The 19,235-nt window shown below is 41.1% G+C and overlaps 2 protein-coding genes across 6 annotated transcripts in view; one reads left to right on the top strand and one right to left on the bottom strand.

Moving 5' to 3' along the window:
* Positions 1 to 13,667, bottom strand: RABL3 (RAB, member of RAS oncogene family like 3). Of its 2 annotated transcripts, XM_026065496.1 has the most exons (8): positions 13,533 to 13,667; positions 12,935 to 13,026; positions 11,447 to 11,576; positions 8,295 to 8,409; positions 7,768 to 7,918; positions 6,685 to 6,756; positions 5,557 to 5,595; positions 1 to 2,592 (listed from the first exon to the last, which is right to left on the bottom strand). In XM_026065496.1, exons 1-8 carry the CDS (start codon positions 13,576 to 13,578, stop codon positions 2,527 to 2,529), a joined length of 711 nt encoding a protein of 236 aa, XP_025921281.1. In that variant the 5' UTR covers positions 13,579 to 13,667; the 3' UTR covers positions 1 to 2,526. The 2 variants fall into 2 exon arrangements, with proteins under 2 accessions (XP_025921281.1, XP_025921282.1); XM_026065497.1 differs by lacking the exon at positions 5,557 to 5,595.
* Positions 13,668 to 13,807: 140 nt separating this feature from the next.
* GTF2E1 (general transcription factor IIE subunit 1) overlaps positions 13,808 to 19,235 on the top strand; it is a 59,160-nt gene continuing 53,732 nt past the window's right edge. The window contains exons 1-2 of one of the 4 annotated variants that reach the window (XM_026065495.1): positions 13,808 to 13,903; positions 14,328 to 14,405. The gene's annotated coding sequence lies outside the window, so the exon portion shown is untranslated. Of the gene's footprint in view, positions 13,904 to 14,019; positions 14,293 to 14,327; positions 14,406 to 19,235 lie in introns of those variants that run through there. The other 3 variants (XM_026065491.1, XM_026065493.1, XM_026065494.1) reach the window with 3 other exon arrangements.

Genomic DNA, 19,235 nt, shown 5'->3' on the forward strand with positions numbered 1-19,235 from the left:
TAAAAATACAGACTCTTTAATTCAAAAATGTGTTGAAAGCACTGTAATTTGATAGACAGATACATCAGGACTATACCTCCAGGGAAGCATCCTTCACTTTGCAGATAGAAACAGTGAGACTGACCAGTGAAGTCACTTGTCAGGCCACGAAGCAAGTCAAATTCAGTAGGGGATGGAAATTCCTGGGATGAGTTTTCATGGCTCACAGGTGGATGAAGGCATGCAGATAAACTTAGCTGAGCCTAGAGCAGGAGTCAGAGCCTTGAACAAACTCCCCTCTCAGTCTGCTAACACTGACCTACTGCTTGCTCATGTACTCTACTTTTCCTTAGTCCTTGTTCCCTTTATCTTCTTTCCCTCCTATCATAACAGTATCTCATTTTTAATTTGTCCCAAAATCCTGACCGCCATTAGCTTCTGTCCCGCTGATGCACTGGACCTCTGCATTCTCTTTTATTCCTGGAGCATGAATTTACCTTCATAAGATTTCTCATATTAAGACTTGGTTTCTTCTTTGTGGAGCCTCAGGAGTGAAATGCACAAATACAGGTTAAGTCCTGACTAAGGCTTAAGCCACCTTACACCATATTGCACAATGTTCCTTTTTTGATTAATTGAAGAGCTGCTTTGGAAAGTTGCTTCCTCCAAATCAAAGACTTGTGTTACCATTACGTAGTGCAGTATCTTAGCCTAAATGGGTGCTCTTGGCTTCCGTTACTCTGCAACACTTTCAAGTCTCTTAAAGAAGCCATAGCATGAAAGAGAAAATAGCCCTAGCTTTTTTGTTTTTTTTCTGCAGCTCCTTGGTAACAGAAGGGAGCCCAGATCTGATTACCCTAAAATAGCATCTGACCTTGGGAACATAATTTCAACTTTCATTGTCAAAGGAGCAGAGAGAGACATTGGTGCTGTCATGAGCTGCATAACTCAGGCATGGGTTATCTGGTATGAATAGTTTCAAACCTTATTTTCCCTGGTCGTAAAGTAAGTGTAAACTAATATCCTATTTCATACAGCCATCTAAAAACGTAGTGCACTAATGTTTGCAAATGCTGTAAGACCCTTTAGGAAATGGCCTGAAGAAAGGAAAAGCAAAGTATTCATATTTTTATTTTTAATAAGTTTGGCTAGTGCACCTACCTGTCATTTTTGTGCCTGATTAGTGGTAATAGGCAGTTTCCCATTTAATTCCAGGCAGCTGCTAAAGAGCTGCAGGCAGATGTAATCTGGAGATGGCAGAACTCAGTTCAGTGTCAATTTCACACCAGCATTTACTTTCCTCTACTCCCATTTATTATTAATCTGTATTTATAGCTAACTCTAGCTCTTAGTCAGCCTCTGCCAGAGGCTTTAACTATTAGAGGTAACTATGAGGAAGGAAAGGGAAGGAAGGGGAAAGAAGAAACTGCCATGAACTCAGCTTTTACCACTCCTGATAGTTCTGGGGAGGTGAGAAATTATACAGAGCCTGGGATATTTAGAAAGCCAACAGCTGGCACAGCAGATCAGACCAACAGGCCTCTTTGTCAAGTCTGCTACATCTTTAGCACTAGATGTGTGAAGGAAACTGCCCTATCACAGTTCTTTCTTTCTAAGCATGCTTACTTGGTTCCTACTCTTTACAGGGCTTTATATCCCTTTTAAATTTCTATCCGTCCTAATTCAGCGACGGATGTTCTTGTATTTCATGTTTTCTGAACCCACTAAGCTCTCAGTTTCAGTAAGATCATTTCACATTGAGTTCCACATAAGCACTGTATAAAAATATACTTTTTCCATCAACTTTCAATGCATTGCCTTTTAACTTGATATAAGAACAAGGAGTCTCAATTGTGAAAAGATAAACGGGAATACCTAACTGACTTTCTCTGTCCTCTCCAAAGTAAACAATTTTAATTAAAGCAGCAGAATTAATACCATTTGTTTTCCACCCATGAGTTTTTGGGCTTCAAATCTTTTTCATCTCTGGCCTATTTTTCTTTTATCACTTCTGAGTAGAGCTGAATAGTGTGTTCCAGGTGAGACAACACCATTCATTTAATAACAGCATTCTGTATTTTCCAGACCATTCCCTACCCATCTTTACATTTTGCTCACTTGTTTTTCCTTCACTTTACTGTACATGAGAAGCCTACTCAGTACCATCTTTCTGCTGGAGGTAAGATTAATGTAATTCATTGCAAAGATCGTTCATAAATCTTCCAAAATGGAGAAAAAGACATCAAATATAAATGCTATGCATGATAACATTTCCCACAGCAGTGTGGGAGGCACTGAATTTATTGCACACATCCCTCAAAAGTTCCCATATATCCAGAAGGCCTGCAAGCCTAAGAATGAGTCTAGATTTCAAATTAGATTTTGGAAATTCTTCTCCAAGTCTTTTCCAGCAGAAGTAGCTTCAGCAGTTTAGCTGGCCAAAGCATGATTTCATTTTATTCTGCCTGACACAAGCATTGTCTTTAAGCATCCAATGGGAATGTTGTTAGAAACTTGGAAAATCCATCTTCAACTTATTCTCAATGTTCAGTCATAATGAAGGCTCTTCAGTGCTCCTCCTCCAAACCTCTTCCTTTCTGTGAAGCCAGGAATCTAGAGGTGGAAAAGATGTCACATCAGAATCAGCGTGAGCTCCCTCCAGCCCTCATTAGTGTGCCTGTCACCAAGCCAACTGCAACAATGCCTTCCTCTTCCATGTGGGCTCCTGAATCAGGACTGAAGAAATGCTTCAGCCTACTCCTAGAGGAGCACCATCTATTAAACAAGATAAACTGGAGCCTGCATCATTTGTGATTCAGAGCTCCCTAAGGCTTTTGGCAAGGGTTGCAATGAAAGCCTTAATTTCTTGGGCAAATGCTGCCCAAAGTCCCTGTTTCTCCCAGCTTCAACTGCATACAAGAATCTTTCCTCTGCTTACTTTTAAAACTATAAAATAGTGTTACCATGTTCTAATAAACGGCTGGTGAGACTTAATCACTTCTACCCTGAAACAGCAGCACTTCACTGGTAGTTGAAAGGACAGTTGGTGGAAAGCTTTAAGAAAACCATCAGAAGAGAAAATGCTGCAAACAATGCAAAGGATTATCACTTCTGTTTTTGCAGCCTATGTGCAGACACAGCTTACCTTGTGACAGTCAGTGCTTACAAAGAAAATCTGCTCCAAACCATCACAAGCTTCTCTGGCTTGATGGTATTTCAAACAGATTTGCAATGCAGTGCACCCATGAATCCCATAAAAGAAAGAGATCCAATGATCTCTAATACTGCATTAGAAGGCTGTCCTACTGATGGCAGCATGAAACGATGTGATTACAGTCTAGAAGTAACTTTTATATGTCTAACTACACACAAGCAGAAATGAGAGACTCAGTAAACACATCCCCAAAGCAATTCTATGTTCTCGTAGCAAATACAGTATATTTAGAAGAAAGGTGTCAGTCAAGCATTACAGATCAAACAATTGCCCAAAGCCAGGAGAATATGGGCTCATATAGATAGCATGGAAAGAGAATGTAATTTACAATACAAAGTAGATTGCTCAGGTTACACACTTGACTGGCAAATCAAAAAAGCTAAAGAGCTTACTCAAAATGAAAGTGCACTGAAAAAATACAATTTCTATATTAAAGATTAAATTTAAAATTTAAAATTAAAAAATAAAGAGGATGGGGCCAGACTCTCTTCAGCGGTGCCCAGCGATAGGATGAGAAGCAACAGGCACAAACTGAAACACAGGAAGGTCCATCTGAACCTAAGGAAAAATTTCTTTACTGTGATGGTGACTGAGCACTGGAACAGGTTGCCCAGAAAGGCTGTGGATCTCCATCCTTGGAGATATTCAAAAGCCATCTGGACAAGGTCCTGGGCAACCTGCTCTAGGCTATCCTGCTTGAACAGGGTGGGGTTAGACTAGATGATTTCTAAAAGTCCCTTCCAAACTCAACCGTTCTGTGATTCTGTAATTTAAATTTCATAAAGGCTTTCAGGCCCAAGACTCATACTTAAACAGATATGCAAAGCATTCATCAAAGAATTACTTTGTTCAACTCTAAAAAGCAATCATCCCTAGAGGAAAGCTAGGCAATTTCGCACAACAGTTTGTCTAATCAAAATTGCTTTGGGAATTCAGAAAAGAAAAATGTAATCATTATAACTCAAAAGTAGCAGGATACTATAGCAAAAAATTTATCTCCTTTAGCAATTTTAATATCAAAGTCACTAATTAAGAGGAACTATTATTTCTTTATCGTAGATCTGACTGATATCATAGCTGCAAGCAATTTAGAACTTAGCATTCTCTTCATCCTGAACAATTCTATAATAAAAATGACCCAAAACATGAATGATAGAAAAGACCCATTGCAGAATACTCAGAAACACATTTAAAAAATTTACATTAAATAGATCATTTTGAATAATAACATTAAGAGGTTATACTGAAATTTTCAGTTCCCATTTGGATTTTGTCTCTTTAAATGTGACTGTCCACTATTTAAGATCCATTTTAAGCTTTTGAGCTGTTGACAGTAAAGCAGATCAAAGAAGTCATCAGCAGGCTGTAATCTTTGGCACATGACCACAAAGACTATAATCTCTGGTTAGTCACTAAAAGTGATCGAATAAGATAAATAAAAATCTTACATCACAAATCAAAGACAGCCAGCACACCAGCAGATTTCTGCATTAAGCTATTATATCCATGAAAGTGAGACTTCCTTCTACTAGAACGTGGAGGTGGGATGGGGGAGAAAAAGGCATCTTGCAGAATTGAAACGGGAAAAAGCAAATTTGTTTTTAAAAGGCAGAAGAAAATCCTCATGAAAAGTAAGCATTATGTAATTCCCGATTCATTTTTCTTCACTCTCCCTAAGGCACTTTCAGCACAGCTATATTTAGGTATTCTTTTGATTGTATTTCAGTGATGCTACTCACTGTAATTTGCAAGCACCTTGCAATTATGATGAGCAGAACCCCACTACCCTCTGCAGGGTAGACTGTAGATGGGAAAATGAGGCAAAGAAAGTTGAAGTGACCTGTCCAAAACAAGAGAGTCATTTTGCTAGCTCTTCACCAACTTTACTGAAACCAGGTAATTCAACCATTCAGGAATGAATTATAGCTGGTATCATACTGCCATTCTTCTGGTGTCTCCATTCATTCTACAAAAACTACCTGCAAAAAACATAAAATGCTATGTACAGCTGTGAAAACAGCCTTTTGATTGACCTTCAAGACAGCATCTCTGGCCTAAATCTGCAACTGATCAGACTGAAGCTAAGAGATCAGAGAGAGATACTATTTTCCCCTTTTATCTCAGTCTTGCAACTCTTACTATGTTAGCATTTTTAAGTATTCCACTGCCAATCACAATTTCACCGACAAAGTCAGCCATTTTTCTGTCCATGCAAAGCAGCTGTGCTTCCGCAGATTTAAAAAGTCAACTACAAGCATGATTTAGAATTTAAGTCACACAAAGCCCATATTTTAAACAAGACTATCAGCAGATAGCATTACACTGGGCAAAACAAAACAAAAAAGGAGGAAAACATAACAAACCTGATTGCCATCTCTTAAAAAGTATCTCTTCTCTATGACCTGTGAAAACCAATTAGAGAATGATCTTAGCAGGCACAACACATTCATAACCTCAGACTCCAATCAGCACTTCACACATGAGCACTGAAACTCATGGCTAAATGGGGGGAAGAGGGATCTGAATACAAGTCTCCTGCTCAAGGCCTATTGCTCTAAGTGCTAGGCTATTACGTGTTAAAGGAGTTGACGCTTTCAGCATTCTTAGTAAAGCTGAGTGTTATCCTCAATTTCTACATACTTAATGTAATTAGCCCCCTTTAGTAATGGAGGTGATATTTTGGGTGTCTCCTTACTGCATGAGAGTCAATGTTATTCCCACCTCTCTGTGCAGGCAGGGTGGTTCTGAGCACCAGCAAAAGCTCATACTTAGGGAATTCTGCAGGTGCCATAATAACTTCAGTGGTTCTGAGGATCCCTGGGCCTCAGGTAGTATTTCAGGTAGCCTGACTTGCTCTCCAAGAATGACCCACACACTGTCTGTGCTGAAGCATACCTGTGGAGGCAATACTGTCCATCTAAGAATCAGAAGTAATTTGCATCACTGTACAATCTGTTCCCTCCTCCAAAGGAAATTCATGACAAATTTCCTTTTTTCTAAAGCATGACCTGTTACAGGAATGTGATCTGCTTCACTATGATCACTCTGTCCAGGGGATACAAAGTGGCTTAAACCAGAGCATTCCTTCTGTCATTTTCACAGTAGGCCTTGATACGCTCTCTTGTGTGGGAGGGAAAGTAACACTTTTTTTTCATTCCTGAGGTTTGCTTTAACCAGGAACAACAGCGCTAACCATAGCTTTATAATGCCCTGCACTACTACCTCAGCACACTGCAAATCCTCTGGCCTGCCAAAGGATTCCAAAAGTGTATGCAGTGTCTTTGCACATTTGTGAATTCTTTTTCATTGCTCTACACAGATCAAGAATCAGATTTCCAAGCACAGAGTAATCTTTGGCCTCCCCATACCTGCCTTGAACCAGCTCAAAAAGTGGAAAGTGAAAGGAGTAGGTAACTCTTTTTCCATGCTCAAAGCACACACAGGGTTCAATACATAGAACAATAAAACATAACTTAAATGACTTGACTTACCTTATCAAAAAACCTGCTTAGCTTGACAGCATTGGATGAGCCTGCAGCCAAATAACGAGGATTGGTGCAATCCTAGAACATAAAAAGGACAACAAATCAAGCACAAGGAAATCAACACAAGGAAGCCATACGCAAGGAAATCAAATGCTTTTCCCTGAAACATGCACATGAAATCAACTAAGGCAAATACAGTATATCTGCTCTGATCTCAGCTTCAAGTTCATTTGAGAGAAAAACAGTGATTTGTAAATAAAGAAGACCAAACTGGTTGGGAAGGGATAACAAGTGTTAGTCTTTTAAATTTAGATAAAGAGGAAGGTTTCCTTTGCCACAGAGTTTTGAAGGTGGGAGGTTTAAACACAAAATCTAATCCAAGTTCCTCAAGACAAACAGCAGTGAAATGGTTTTAGAGGTATAGCATCAGGAGATGATACAGATATAACCCTAGCCAGATACTAAGCAAGGTACTAGCCTGACCTGCAGAATAAAACTGACTTTTCTTGAAAGGTGTAGAAGCAGCAACTTTCCTTAACACCGTCCTCCACCTCCAGCCTGGCCTGGAGGTTAGGCTCCTCGCACTGGAGTGAAGGCCAGTTTCCCTGCTGTGAAGCAACATGAAAATCCAAAATTCCCCCTACGGTCTCCACATTTACCTTTGGCCACCAGCTAGCTATACAGTCAGCTAATGATTTTTACAGGCTGCATACAAGTTTGTCTGTGCATACAAGCATTCACACAGCATAGACACACACATAAACATGTATCAAAATAAATAACATGGGGTCTTGATGTTTCATTCAAATATAATCTGTGTCAGAACTAAGAACAGGAAAGAGAAAACTTAATTCCCAGTCATCAATTCTAAACTCAGACCAGCTTATCTATCCCCCTGTATATCCCTATAATGAAACAAAAGACTATTGCTTCATCAAGCAAAGGGGGCTGCCAATCAAAATGCGCAGAACTCCAGCATTACTGAGAAACTGTCCAGAAGCCTGATTTTTCTAACAAAGTCTTTGCCTACTGAAAATCAGAATCACTGCTACATAAAAGAGAAATAACATTGGTGGCAAAGATACTAACCAAATTTATCTCTTCAGCATTGAAATCCTCAGCCAGGAAAGCTGTTCTGGTCAAAACTTCATTCCGCTTAGTTTCTGGGATCTGATCCAGTTTAGTTCCTATTACCAGCAGCGGAATCTGGTTATCAGCAAACTGTTCACGGTCATAGTCACTGTTGAAGAAAACAAATACAATCCTGGATGGACTGATGGCCATATAAGTGGGCAGAGGGTACAGATCAGGGAGCTGGCATCTCTGAATATCAAATATTTTTAAGGAAACAAACAAAGGACACAGTAAAGAGTTTTTCACTTAAACCACATTTGACCACGGCCAAATAATTCGGGAATATAGAGGCAGAATGACCTGCTCAGCAGTGCAGAAAAGAAGAACATTTTTCTTTCATATTCACTTTTTTTTTCTTTCCCTCTTAAGAGTCTAGCCTTGTCCAATTTCCTGTGGATTTCCAGTAGCTTAGGGATGAATGAATACTTCCAAAATAGCTTGGAATCATTGTGTCTTACAGCACATGTATGTTTTTCACTCACCCGTTTGTCACTAGAACTCCCGTTGGAGCAACATCTCTGTTGAGTGCTTCCAAAGACCAGCGATACAGATTCTGGGATGATTTCTTGTTGGTTAAATCATGCACTAAAATTATCCCTGAAATAAAAGAGTAAGCAGCAAGATGCTATTTCATGATACACAGTTTTTCCTTTTCCTATCAAAATAGCACCTGCAGATTCCCAGATATCCGGGAACTAAGAAAGGGAAATATAACTGGTTGAACTACAGTGAAAAAGTTAAGGTGAAAATATCAGAATGCAACAGTTTTTTAAAGCTCCTTATCAGGAGTTGGATAAGAGCTAAGAGGAAAAACCCAGGAAAGGAGGAAAAGAACATCCATCTTAGGTTTTAATTTGCAACAGGCTGGCAGGCATTCCCTGATTCTGTTCTAATCCTCTAATAATCTAATCCTAATGATACCAAAACTCTGTATTAGCAGAGCAGAGAATTCAGCCTTTCATTGTTCTACATAGCTGGTAAACACATAACTCTTTTCTTGTCACACAATCTAAGAAATAGAAAGGCTGCTTTTTTTGTTTTGAAGGATTTACAGAGCACTATTACCTTCCTGCATTTTCAAGAACTGATGCTATATACTTGCGGAGGTATCCAAAAGGGAAGTAGGCTCTGATGAACTTTCACAGTCCACCAAATGGCTGGTAGGAACACAAACTAATAAGATTCTATGTATTTAAGATTAAGCTTCTAGTATTTTTCATGACCATGAGCCTTCAAAATGTAAATCCTGAGATAGGAAAATTGCCAGCCAAACTTTCTAGCTGTGCTGTTAACAGACACCCACTTTTGATAACCAGAGTTCCTAACTCAATTATCAACTCCTGCTAGCAAATATCTTCTATTTATTCACACCTTCTGCCACCTGTGGAATGCTCTCACCTCCTCCAGACTTTAAACCATCACTTATTCAAGGGTAAGACAGCATTATACCCCTTATCATTATCAGGATTTGTTCTCAACACACATTTCACAGCCCACAGGTGTAGAAAATTTATTTCATTTAATCTTTCACCTTAGCTCCCAAAGATGCCACCCACTGTACACACTAAGAGCAAACCACATTGCCACAAACACATTCTCCACTACACCACATTACTCTGCACAGAGACTCGCATGAGATGCTCTACCAGAAAACGAGCATCTCCCCAACATGTCACAACCATATCAATCTTTTAAAGCATTTATCTCAGTACTAGCAGAAAAAGAGCAACTTGACCTTGTGTCCATGCCCAGTACAGAGAGAGAAAACTTGATACAAGAAAACTTGGCTTACAGCAACAGATTCAGAGGCACTGCTGCATAACTTGTGAGAAACATTCTCCACGTCCAGGCATCCTCAGCCTAAATAACAGCCTCTCCCCCCTATTTACATTTTTGGTTGGTCAGTTTCCTTATCTGCTTCACTGAAAAGCTACACAGCAGCAGAAAAGACTGTGTCAACATCAGCAGGACCAAAGACTACTGAAGGAAATGTTCCTGCTACATAAATGTCTGCAAACCGCAGCCTTACTACCTATTCACTGTCCCAGACTATCACCATCAACAAAACAGATGCAGGCACATCGAAGCTGATGATCTGTGGTCATACCAAGAGTGAATGATACCTAACCTCCTCAGCAACCAAGTCTCCCTGACAGTCTGCACAGATGCTGCTATAACCAAACATTAACTGCCTTTTGATCTCAAACTTTTCAGATCACTGCAAGCCCAGAAAGGACAAGCAGTCAGGCAGAAGTAATGCACTCCTTTTCTTGCATCAGGTCAAAGAGAGGCAATTTGTGAGACAAGCTCTATTGAAGAAATTTATCTAATGAGAGAAACTAGAGGCTAACTACCAGAGACTACAATTTTCATATGTGAACAGCCTAATATCTTTTGTGCAATGGTAATAAAATAACCCAATTTTCATAATTTCATCTATTACCAGTCAGAAACAAAAGTTCAGAACTTCATCTCCTAATGTGCTGTTCTAGGATATTTCCAAGTCTGACCAACACAAACTGGAATATTGTGGATTTGGTGTCAAAAAGAAATCCACTTTTTACATATAGCAAAGCAGCTTGCTTTGAGGCCTCTTTTTTGAGGGCACAATTCAACTCAACCTTATTTAGAGCGGTCTTGAACAATATAAGCAAAAGGCACCTACACACAATTTTTCTTCTGGGAAAAAGAAAGAAAAAATGAGTTAAATAATCAGAGCACAAATGTTTATTGTATGGCTTAACACACTATTGAAAGGCCCTCAAATGATGATGAACATGAAATGAGAATCAAAATAGAACATCTGGGACTAAATTTTCTGAAGCAGTCATTAATCTGGCATTCTCTTATTTTCAGTGAACTGTCCTTGCATGTCTAATAGACAGTATCTAATAGTATCTAGATAGTATCTAATGAGATACTGCATTTTAAATACTATGTTTATAATATCTTATATGCTATCTTAGTGTTGCAGAGGAACTACTAGACCTACAGATCAGTATTTCAAAAGAAGGGATGACATCCTTTCAAAGGCATAAAATCTATCTTTCTATTAACAGCAAGTTGCAAAATTCAGTTATTAAAAAAACACTTGCCAAATTAAGTGAACAGAGGGCAAGACGGTCATCAGATTATCGCAATTTTATGGGAGACCTGTTCAAACTTGCCAGGATGGGATATAACTGTCAAAGTTCATGTAAGTGCTTTATGGGCAGTAAACTTTTCCCTGGTGTAGATTTTGGAACAGAACAAACAAGAAAATATAAATTAAGTCTCTACATTAGACCTGGAAAAGTGAAACCAGCTCTCACATCTACAAGTATAGCTGGAAGGGACACCACTGCAACTTCAAAGACTCCCTGTTGTGCCAGTTGTACAAGGCCAGGATAGTGACACAAAGTAAAATGATGGATGAAGCTTATCTGCACAGGCTTGCCTGAAATAGTTTTCCAGTTCAAAACTGAGTCCATAAAATTTTGTTGAAGAATGGTATCAGTCCTTCCTGTATAAATGTACTGGAATCAGCACAGAGAACAATACAGCACTTGGTCAGACTCAAGGAATCCTGCCCCAAACCCAAGAGACAGCTGGTAGCATTAAGTAATAAAAACAGATTTACTCCAAGCAAACTTACCATTCAGCAAGTTATAAAATACTGCTCGTGTGCTTTTCACACTAGTGGCACTACCCACTGAACCACCAACATCCCACAGCTCAATATAGTAGGTCTTCTCTTCTGGAGTCCCTTCTTTGTAGTCATGAATCTGATGGAAAATTCAGACCATACACAATCACAGTATCACCTTGCAGGAGTTAATCCACACAACACTTAAACATTCAGCTGAAAGGACTACTGTATTTGGATAGAAATTTGTAAATTCTAACATTCGTCATTTCAAATCTCTCAAGTAGAAGAGGACTGACTGGACTGAGTCAGGCAGTGACCACAGTGGCCACTGCAGCTCCTACAAGAGATGAAGCTTGGTGAACCAGCAGGGAACATTCTTTCCTCCTAAACATTAGCAAACCTAATGATGCATGGAGTGCTTAGAAATAGTGTGCTGCTAAAGCAGGTGAAAAGATGAGGTTGTGATTTCTTGCAGTTGTTAAAATTCACATGACAGTACTGCATAATGGAGAATATTAGCACGGGTGACTGCACCAGATTCAGACTGACCACATCTTTTTATTCTCCAAATTCTCCCCAACATCTCAGGTGATTTAATCAAACAACATTTTTCCTCCCGTGATTTGCTGTGTAGTTTTGCTCCGCATATTGCAATGTTTCTTTCCCAAAATTTTGGAAATATAATTTGGCATTCTTTGAGATGAAACTCATAGACAATAGGACAGGATCATTCCTAACTGGTGGCAAAGCATTTTAGGAAGAATGTAGCATACAACAGTGAAGGAAGGAAGCATTTATCACTATCCCATAAGGACTGCAGGTAGACCAAAAACTACCAGATGAGTAAGCTCACATTCCTCTGATACTAGGCTCTGCGATGAGTAGACCACAACAGAAGCAATCCCATGGTCATACTCAATATTTTCAAATCAAACAAACAGCAAAATCTGTTTTCCAGTATGTTTGGCTGACAATTTAATCGTGCACTGACTGTTTCTCAGGGAAGTTTAGTTTAAGTCTGCATCCTCTGATTTAAACGGGCTACTCAACAACTTATAACACTTTAGTGGTCACTGCAGTAAGGAGGCTCTATGAACAACAAGGACCTTGGCTTCTTTAGATAGCAATCTTGTAAAGTCAGTTTGCTCACAAAAGTGCTCTGCACATATTTGATACTTTTTGCTCTAACAGATTAAAGTTTTCAGCAAAATAAAACACTGAAAGACACCTCTTTCTGGAGGGCAAAGTAATGAAAAGAAAAAATTAACTAAAGATTGGAACCAAATTCCAAAAAACTAAGATTCTTGCTATTTAAAGTTTAGGCTTAGTTTACATTCTTTAGAAGAATGAAAATCTGAATCAGCCCAGCTGAGATTTGAGCTTGAAACAAAAAGCATTGCCCACAACACTGGAAACAAGGTTGTTCTCTTCTTTTGCATTTTAAGTTTTGTGTACCAAAAAAAAAAAAAAAAAAAAGCCCAGAATATCACCTACTCGAACATCCACTGAGCAGCCCACTGTCCAAGATGGGTTCCCCAGCATCTGGTTTTGGCATAAGAGGTGAACTAGCGAAGACTTTCCAACACCTGCAAATGCACATAGAGGAAAACACCTGATCAGCGGACGTGCCTGGGATAGAAGCAGCTAAAAAGGCTGCGAGATGATTGACAGAAGCACTCAATGAACGACCACGTTTGTGTGACGGACGCCCAGAGCACCGCGGCCCCTCCTGATTCGAACGCAAGTCCGAGGCCGCCGCGCCAGGCGGCCGTTAACGGCCAACGGTCAGTGCCCAACGGCCGCGGCACAGAGCCGGGGGGAGACGGAGGATCAAAGCGCCAAAGTTCAGCGGGGCCGCTGGCACTGCTCGTCTCCAGGGTCACGGCCAGACGGGGACAGGGACCCCGGCGGGGGGAGACAGGCGGCTTTCTCGTCAGGGCGGCAGCGGCGATGGGCGAGAGGGCAGCGCGAGGCAGCAGCCGCCCCTCGCGCGCGCACGCGCCGCCCGTCACCGTGGTAGGGGGCCCCTCGTCGCTGCGCGCGCGCGTATTGAACGGGGGTGTAGGAGGGGGGAAGAGGGAAGGACACTCACCGGAGTCGCCTAGCACCAGTACCTTGACCCTGTCTAAAGCAGCCATCTTACTCTACCTAGCAACAACCCTTGAGCGTACCGCCCTCTCCCAGCGCCACCAATCATAACTCACGCTCCCTCCAGTTTTCTCAGCCCATTGGCTGCCTGCCCGAGCTACTAGGACCTCCTGAAGCTCTGTGATTGGCTCTTTCCCCTGTCGCTTAGCCCTCTCAGAGCGGGATTAGTACCGGTTTCTTTAGCGGGTGTGTGTAGGGGTGTTGTGTTGCGCATGCGGTCTGTGACGCCAAAGGTGTGCGCGCGATTGTGACGTGCCCTCGTAGAGCCGCCGGAAGCGCCGCCCGGAGAGGGGAGAGCTCGGAGCGGCGGCAGAGGTCAGTGCCGGCGCCGCGCCGGCGGAGAACGAGCCGCACCCGCCCCCGCGGTGCCCCCGGCGCTTCCCCGGGCCGGGCCGGGCTGCGCTGCGCTGCACCGTGCTGCGCCCCTTACCCGAAGCGGGTGGCGATCCCGGGAGAGGGCTTAGGCGGCAGCGGGGAGTTGTGAGGGCGAGCCCGCCTCGGCCCTCTCCCCCCACTCCGGGGCCCCGCGGCGGCGGGGGAGAGGGAGGCCGCTCGTGCCCCCCCTTCCCCCCCCGCATGTTTTGGGTGCCGTTGGGGGGCCGGAGCACGCCGGCACCGCCCGCCGGGGTCTGTGCTACTCCACAGCGCCTGTCATGGGCCCCTGCTTTGCCTTCGGCCCCAAACCAGCGGCTGCTTCTTTTCTTGTATGTTGGCCTTTTTTTTTTTTTTTTTCCTTTAGGCGATACTGCTGAGCCCCTCGAGTCTCCAGTCTTAGAGGAACCTACGGAACTGGCTGTTTAAAAACTCTACACACAAAGTGGGTAGAGAGTAGGAAGCTGTGTGAACAGTATAAGAGGTTCTCTAGTTAGCATGAACTTAAAAGCTTAGGCTAATATTAATTCTAATATATTTTAGTAAGTCTGCACAACTTGTAGTGTGAAGGGAACTGCTTGATTATGGACTTTAAGAAATAATTAGAACTGCAAGAGATCTGGGGTGCAGTGAAATGAACTGGATGTATTGGGTCAACAACCTGCTACTGTCAAAGGGGACATCTTTAATCTCATCATCCTGTGTCAAGTCTGACCATTGTCTGAGCCCCCATAGTGAAGCCATTCAGGTCTCTAGGCCTGCAAGATTTTCTTGCTTTGTGGGTTAGTTTTCTTCAGGCTTAGCAAGACTGATGATTCCCTGAAGGGCAGGTGACCATCTCACAACAGCAGTGAGCTGTTAAGTGGGTTCATTTATGGTATTGTTTCAAGTGGCTCAGGATAAATGAGGAAGGCCTGCATTATGAAAGAGGTGTTCAGCATTGCACAGTAAAGATACAATTCCATGAAATACAGGTAATCTAAGATTTTTGAGCTCTGAAAGGTGGAGTTGCTTCTCATCTCTTTTCTGCATTGGCATCCTCTTGCATCTGCTGGTTCTGTTGCTCATCAGACCTTTCCATTAGCTGATTCAACTGATTAAAATGTCAGAAAACAAATCTAGTTAAAAAAGGATTTTTTTCTGCTATTTTAGTCAATTTGGTGCACAGATGGGTCTTGTGAGTGTCAGAACTGGCACAAGAGAATGGGCAGAGCAATATGTTTGAGAGTGTAACAATACCCTTCCAGCAGCAATAAGGAGTGATGAGAGTTTCAGTCCTACCGACCATTTCCTTTCAGATACTATTTACAGCTTGCTGTTGCACAGGATGCCTAAGGCTCCTCTAATGGAGAAATTATATGAAATTAAAGCTAATCAGATATCTTCTAGTTCCTTAATTTTCTGTTTCTTTATTACTTACATCCACAGTAGGTACATTAGAGTTATTAGCTTGCTACACCATGACGAGCTAAATCTTTTTCCAAACATGTTCCTTAACTGTTTGCCTTTCTTTTTTCCCCAAATTCCTTAAAGTCGGACAATTTCTTTCTGGGAGTATAATCTTTGATACTAAGCATGGTGTGCCAGTTCTCATCAAATTCAGGATGCTAAGAAGGATTACTGCTCTCTTCCTCTCAGAAACTTCAAGAGGGATGTTGGGTTAAGCCAGCTGTACTGAAATCATGACTTAGATTTGATATGTTTGAGAATACCCTTATCTTTTTCCCTTTAAAAGAAAGGGGGGGAAGGCAGCCCACCCAAAGAACCCTACCACTTTGCTATGGGAGGACCAATGCTGAGCAGTCTCCAAAATAGTGGTTGTGCTTCCACTAGTATGTACTTAAATGGCATTGCGAATTGTAAGGGTTTCTGATATCCACAGTTAAAATGTTCTAATGGCTTCATGGTACAGCTGAGTCAATTAACATCTCTCTGCCCCCACCAAATGGGGAAAGCTTGCTCTTCCACATCCCTTGCTGTCCTACAGCTGCAAACTGTTTGTTAATGATTATGTGCATTTGAAGTACTTCTGAATGTTATGTTTGTGTGTGTATGTGTAAATATACATTCCTTTACCTAAGCCTTGCTCTTATTATATGAAATTTAGACTATGAATATGAATTAGAATTTCATCCTGAGCTTGCATTGTTCAGTTTCTGCCTTGCAAGGTCAGGCTTTGTTGCCTGATTGTGTGAGTCCGTATATTTTTTTACTTGTGTAATGAAGTGAAAGTGTCCTCATTCCAATGAGGCCCTTTAGCACATTCCCCAGCCTTTCTGTGTGCAGCAGCACAACTTTCCTTCTTAAAATAGCCCTCTATTACCTTGTGGCTACCTGGTTTCACTTTATAGAAAGCCAAAAAGAAGGTAGGATTTTCATGAAAGCAGATTTTTTTTTTCTTTAATACTTCAGGGCAAGTCTTGCAATGAAAATAAAAGATCTTGCATCAAGATTTAGTGCAGGAGAAAGACAGGTCAGCAGTGTTCTTGAAGTCTCCAGGGAATGGAATTCAGTAAGCTTTTGGAAATATGCCAGAAGACATCAGGTTTGAAACTGATCTGGTATAAGGCAATTCTGGATGATAAGGTATTGCGTAGATCCTCCTCTCCCTACGGAGAAAGGGAACGATAGTAGACTTCAGAATGGAGGGTTTTGTGCCATTTTCTGAAATGGACAAATAGCTGCTAGTGTTTGAGGTTAGACTGTACACACATTTAAAATCTTGGTGACATGTTTCCACACCATAGTTCAGAAGATTGTGCCTTCTCTTCCTTTGTTTGAGAGGATTCAGAATCAGCACTGTCAGCTTAACCTCATCTTCTGGAAGACAGAATTTTAAACTTTGTTAGAGTAAGAGATTAAAAAAGCAGGGTCTGTGATTGCTGAAGTGAGATACTGTACACACTGACTCACAAAAGCCTGTTATACTTGGAGACCCACATTTATGGATGAGGGACTCTGTCCTTATAATTTGAATTTGTCAAGCCTGAAAAATGAATGCAAGAAACGCAGAAAGTCAATAGGGAAAAGTTATGGTGAATGATTTAGCTAAATTAATGTGAATCAAGTAATGGGCTGATCACTAGTTCTCCAGAATTCATATGTAGAAACTGCAGACAGAACAAAATATTTTTTTTTCCCCAAGTAACTTAGTGGTTAAGTAAAAGTAATCTTTTACCTAATTTTCCTTTAACCTTACAGCAGGAGCCAACAGAAACTTTTTCTAAACAAATCAGTAAAGCCTGATGCTGAAAGGTTTTGTTAAAAGAGCACTAACAAATTAGATTGGGGGGGACGGGGGGGAGGAGGAGGAATAGGAAGTACCTTCCCTTCCTTTCCAAGCATGAAGATAGACCCAGGTTCCTTGCCAATCCTGCAACTCCAAGTTCCCTCTAAAAGAGATCATCTTACCCAAATGAATCTGAAGGATAGTCTGCATTCTGTTTCAAGATCCTGGTCTTAAAGTGTTTACCTTATCAAATATATGAACAGTGAGACTTAATAAATTAAAATTTTTGGTAAAGTTACTGGTGGAATCAATATAAGCCTCAAAGTTGTATATTGGAACAAGATGATGCTCATGTGCTGTATTGAATAAAAGTTCAGGTTAATTGATTGGTTGGCTTTACATTTTCACAATTTGTCGTTCTACTCTCATCTATATTGTGGCTTCTAGGTATTGTCTTTCTAACATTTGTTGTCTTTTGTCACAGCTTTAGTCTGAAAAAGCAGGGAAAAAAGCAGATCAAACATCCTTAGCACAATTCCTGTTAATTCATGAAAGAGTTCTTGAAATCTCTGTATGTGGAGAGGAAGAGTTCATTTGCTTTGATGTTGCATCAGCAAAGTCCTGACCATTGGAGATGCTCACTCAGTTGAATTCCTGGCTGCCTTAGGGTATCTGGTCCCCAAGTTAGCAAATGTGTGTTTGCTCTGTCGCACTGGCTTGCTCTCCTTCTGTCTGCTTTCTGACATCTCTGGGTGTGCTCTCTTGAGAACTATGCCTCATGCTTTTTACTCAGCTTGAGGTACAATTTCCGTTATGCAGATTGGACCCTGAGTTTCTTCACGCCACAGATGCGGCTGGATTTTGTAGCAATAGCTCTTTCTTCTCAGTAATGTGTCTCATAGCCAAATCAATATTTTTATCTTCAGAGCTTTTTTTTTTTTAAGGGGCATGTATTTAGTGTTATCATCCTACTCTTACAATATAGGTAGGTCTGCCTTCTGCATGTATCCCTAGTAATGAATTGGATTCACTTAATTGTGCAAACAATTCCCAAACAGCTGTCTCTGTCTCTTTTAAGACAGCCTATGTTTAAACTTTGAAATCTTTCAGTTGGATATTTGTGAATATTCTGTCTAGTATGGTTTATTAGTTGTGCTGCCAGTGCTTAGCCCATGGTGGTTTATCTTGGCTATCGTTTTCCTTTTTTTCTTGACAGTACCCCTGCTGTTCATACATTATTATGAAACAGATCCACAGCCATTAAAAGCTTGGTAGGAGGTATTACTGTATTTCTTTGCACACCTAATTAATTCAAGCTTGGCTTGCTGCTTCCATGGAGGATGAAATCAATGCTCAAGGATACAATGGTAAAGATTTGTGCTCTTAAACTGATATTCTTGTGGTATTGCATTACCACTTGTGAGCTGGATCCCTGTCCCTCTTGGCTGGTGAAAGGTAGTAAGGATTTGCTGGAGATTCTGTGCTGTAACCTGGGATTCTTTCTGAGAGGACAGCAAGATGTCAGATTCTCCTAGAGAAACAGACCCTGCCCCAGAGAGTTCTGATAACGGTGTATGTTCTCTCTTATGCCGTTTTTATCTATCGCATAACTTGCCTGAGAATGTGATTATCAAGAAGGCTGTTGTAAAATGCAACCTGTATCATAAAGATCTTGTTCAAGCCCTTGCTTTTGGTTGGTTTGGCATTAGGCCTCAATATAATACAAAAGCTGGTGATTATAGAACAAGTGTCCATACTAATTTTCAGAGCTAAATTAATTATCTTGCATTGTTGAAACTCATGTAGCAAAACTTGACTAGGGTGTTCTCTGATGGCTCGCTTGCTTTTTTTTTTTTCCTCTCCTTAGAACTGATACTAGTCAATTAGTTGTCTAGCCCAAAGGCTGTCTTCTGCAGGATTTAGAATTTATTCCTTGTTAATCCGCTTCTCAGAGTTGGGGCTTGTTTGCTTATATCCCTGCCTGGAAGAAATGGTATTGCACTGAAAGAAGGTGCCCAATATTACCTGAGGACATAGAGGACTCGA

Source organism: Apteryx rowi, unplaced genomic scaffold (assembly GCF_003343035.1).
Source record: "Apteryx rowi isolate R43461 unplaced genomic scaffold, aptRow1 scaffold_228, whole genome shotgun sequence".
NCBI lineage: Eukaryota > Metazoa > Chordata > Aves > Apterygiformes > Apterygidae > Apteryx > Apteryx rowi.

What these genes read in the sequence shown, in the direction of transcription:
- RABL3 (XM_026065496.1), bottom strand. Translation starts at nt 13,578, where the DNA reads ATGGCTGCTTTAGACAGGGTCAAGGTACTGGTGCTAGGCGACTCCG. An exon ending in GCTGCTCAGTGGATGTTCGA is followed by an intron (nt 11,577 to 12,934) that starts GTAGGTGATATT and finishes ATTTTCCATCAG; the next exon opens with ATTCATGACTACAAAGAAGG. An exon ending in ATTTTATAACTTGCTGAATG is followed by an intron (nt 8,410 to 11,446) that starts GTAAGTTTGCTT and finishes CTTTTATTTCAG; the next exon opens with GGATAATTTTAGTGCATGAT.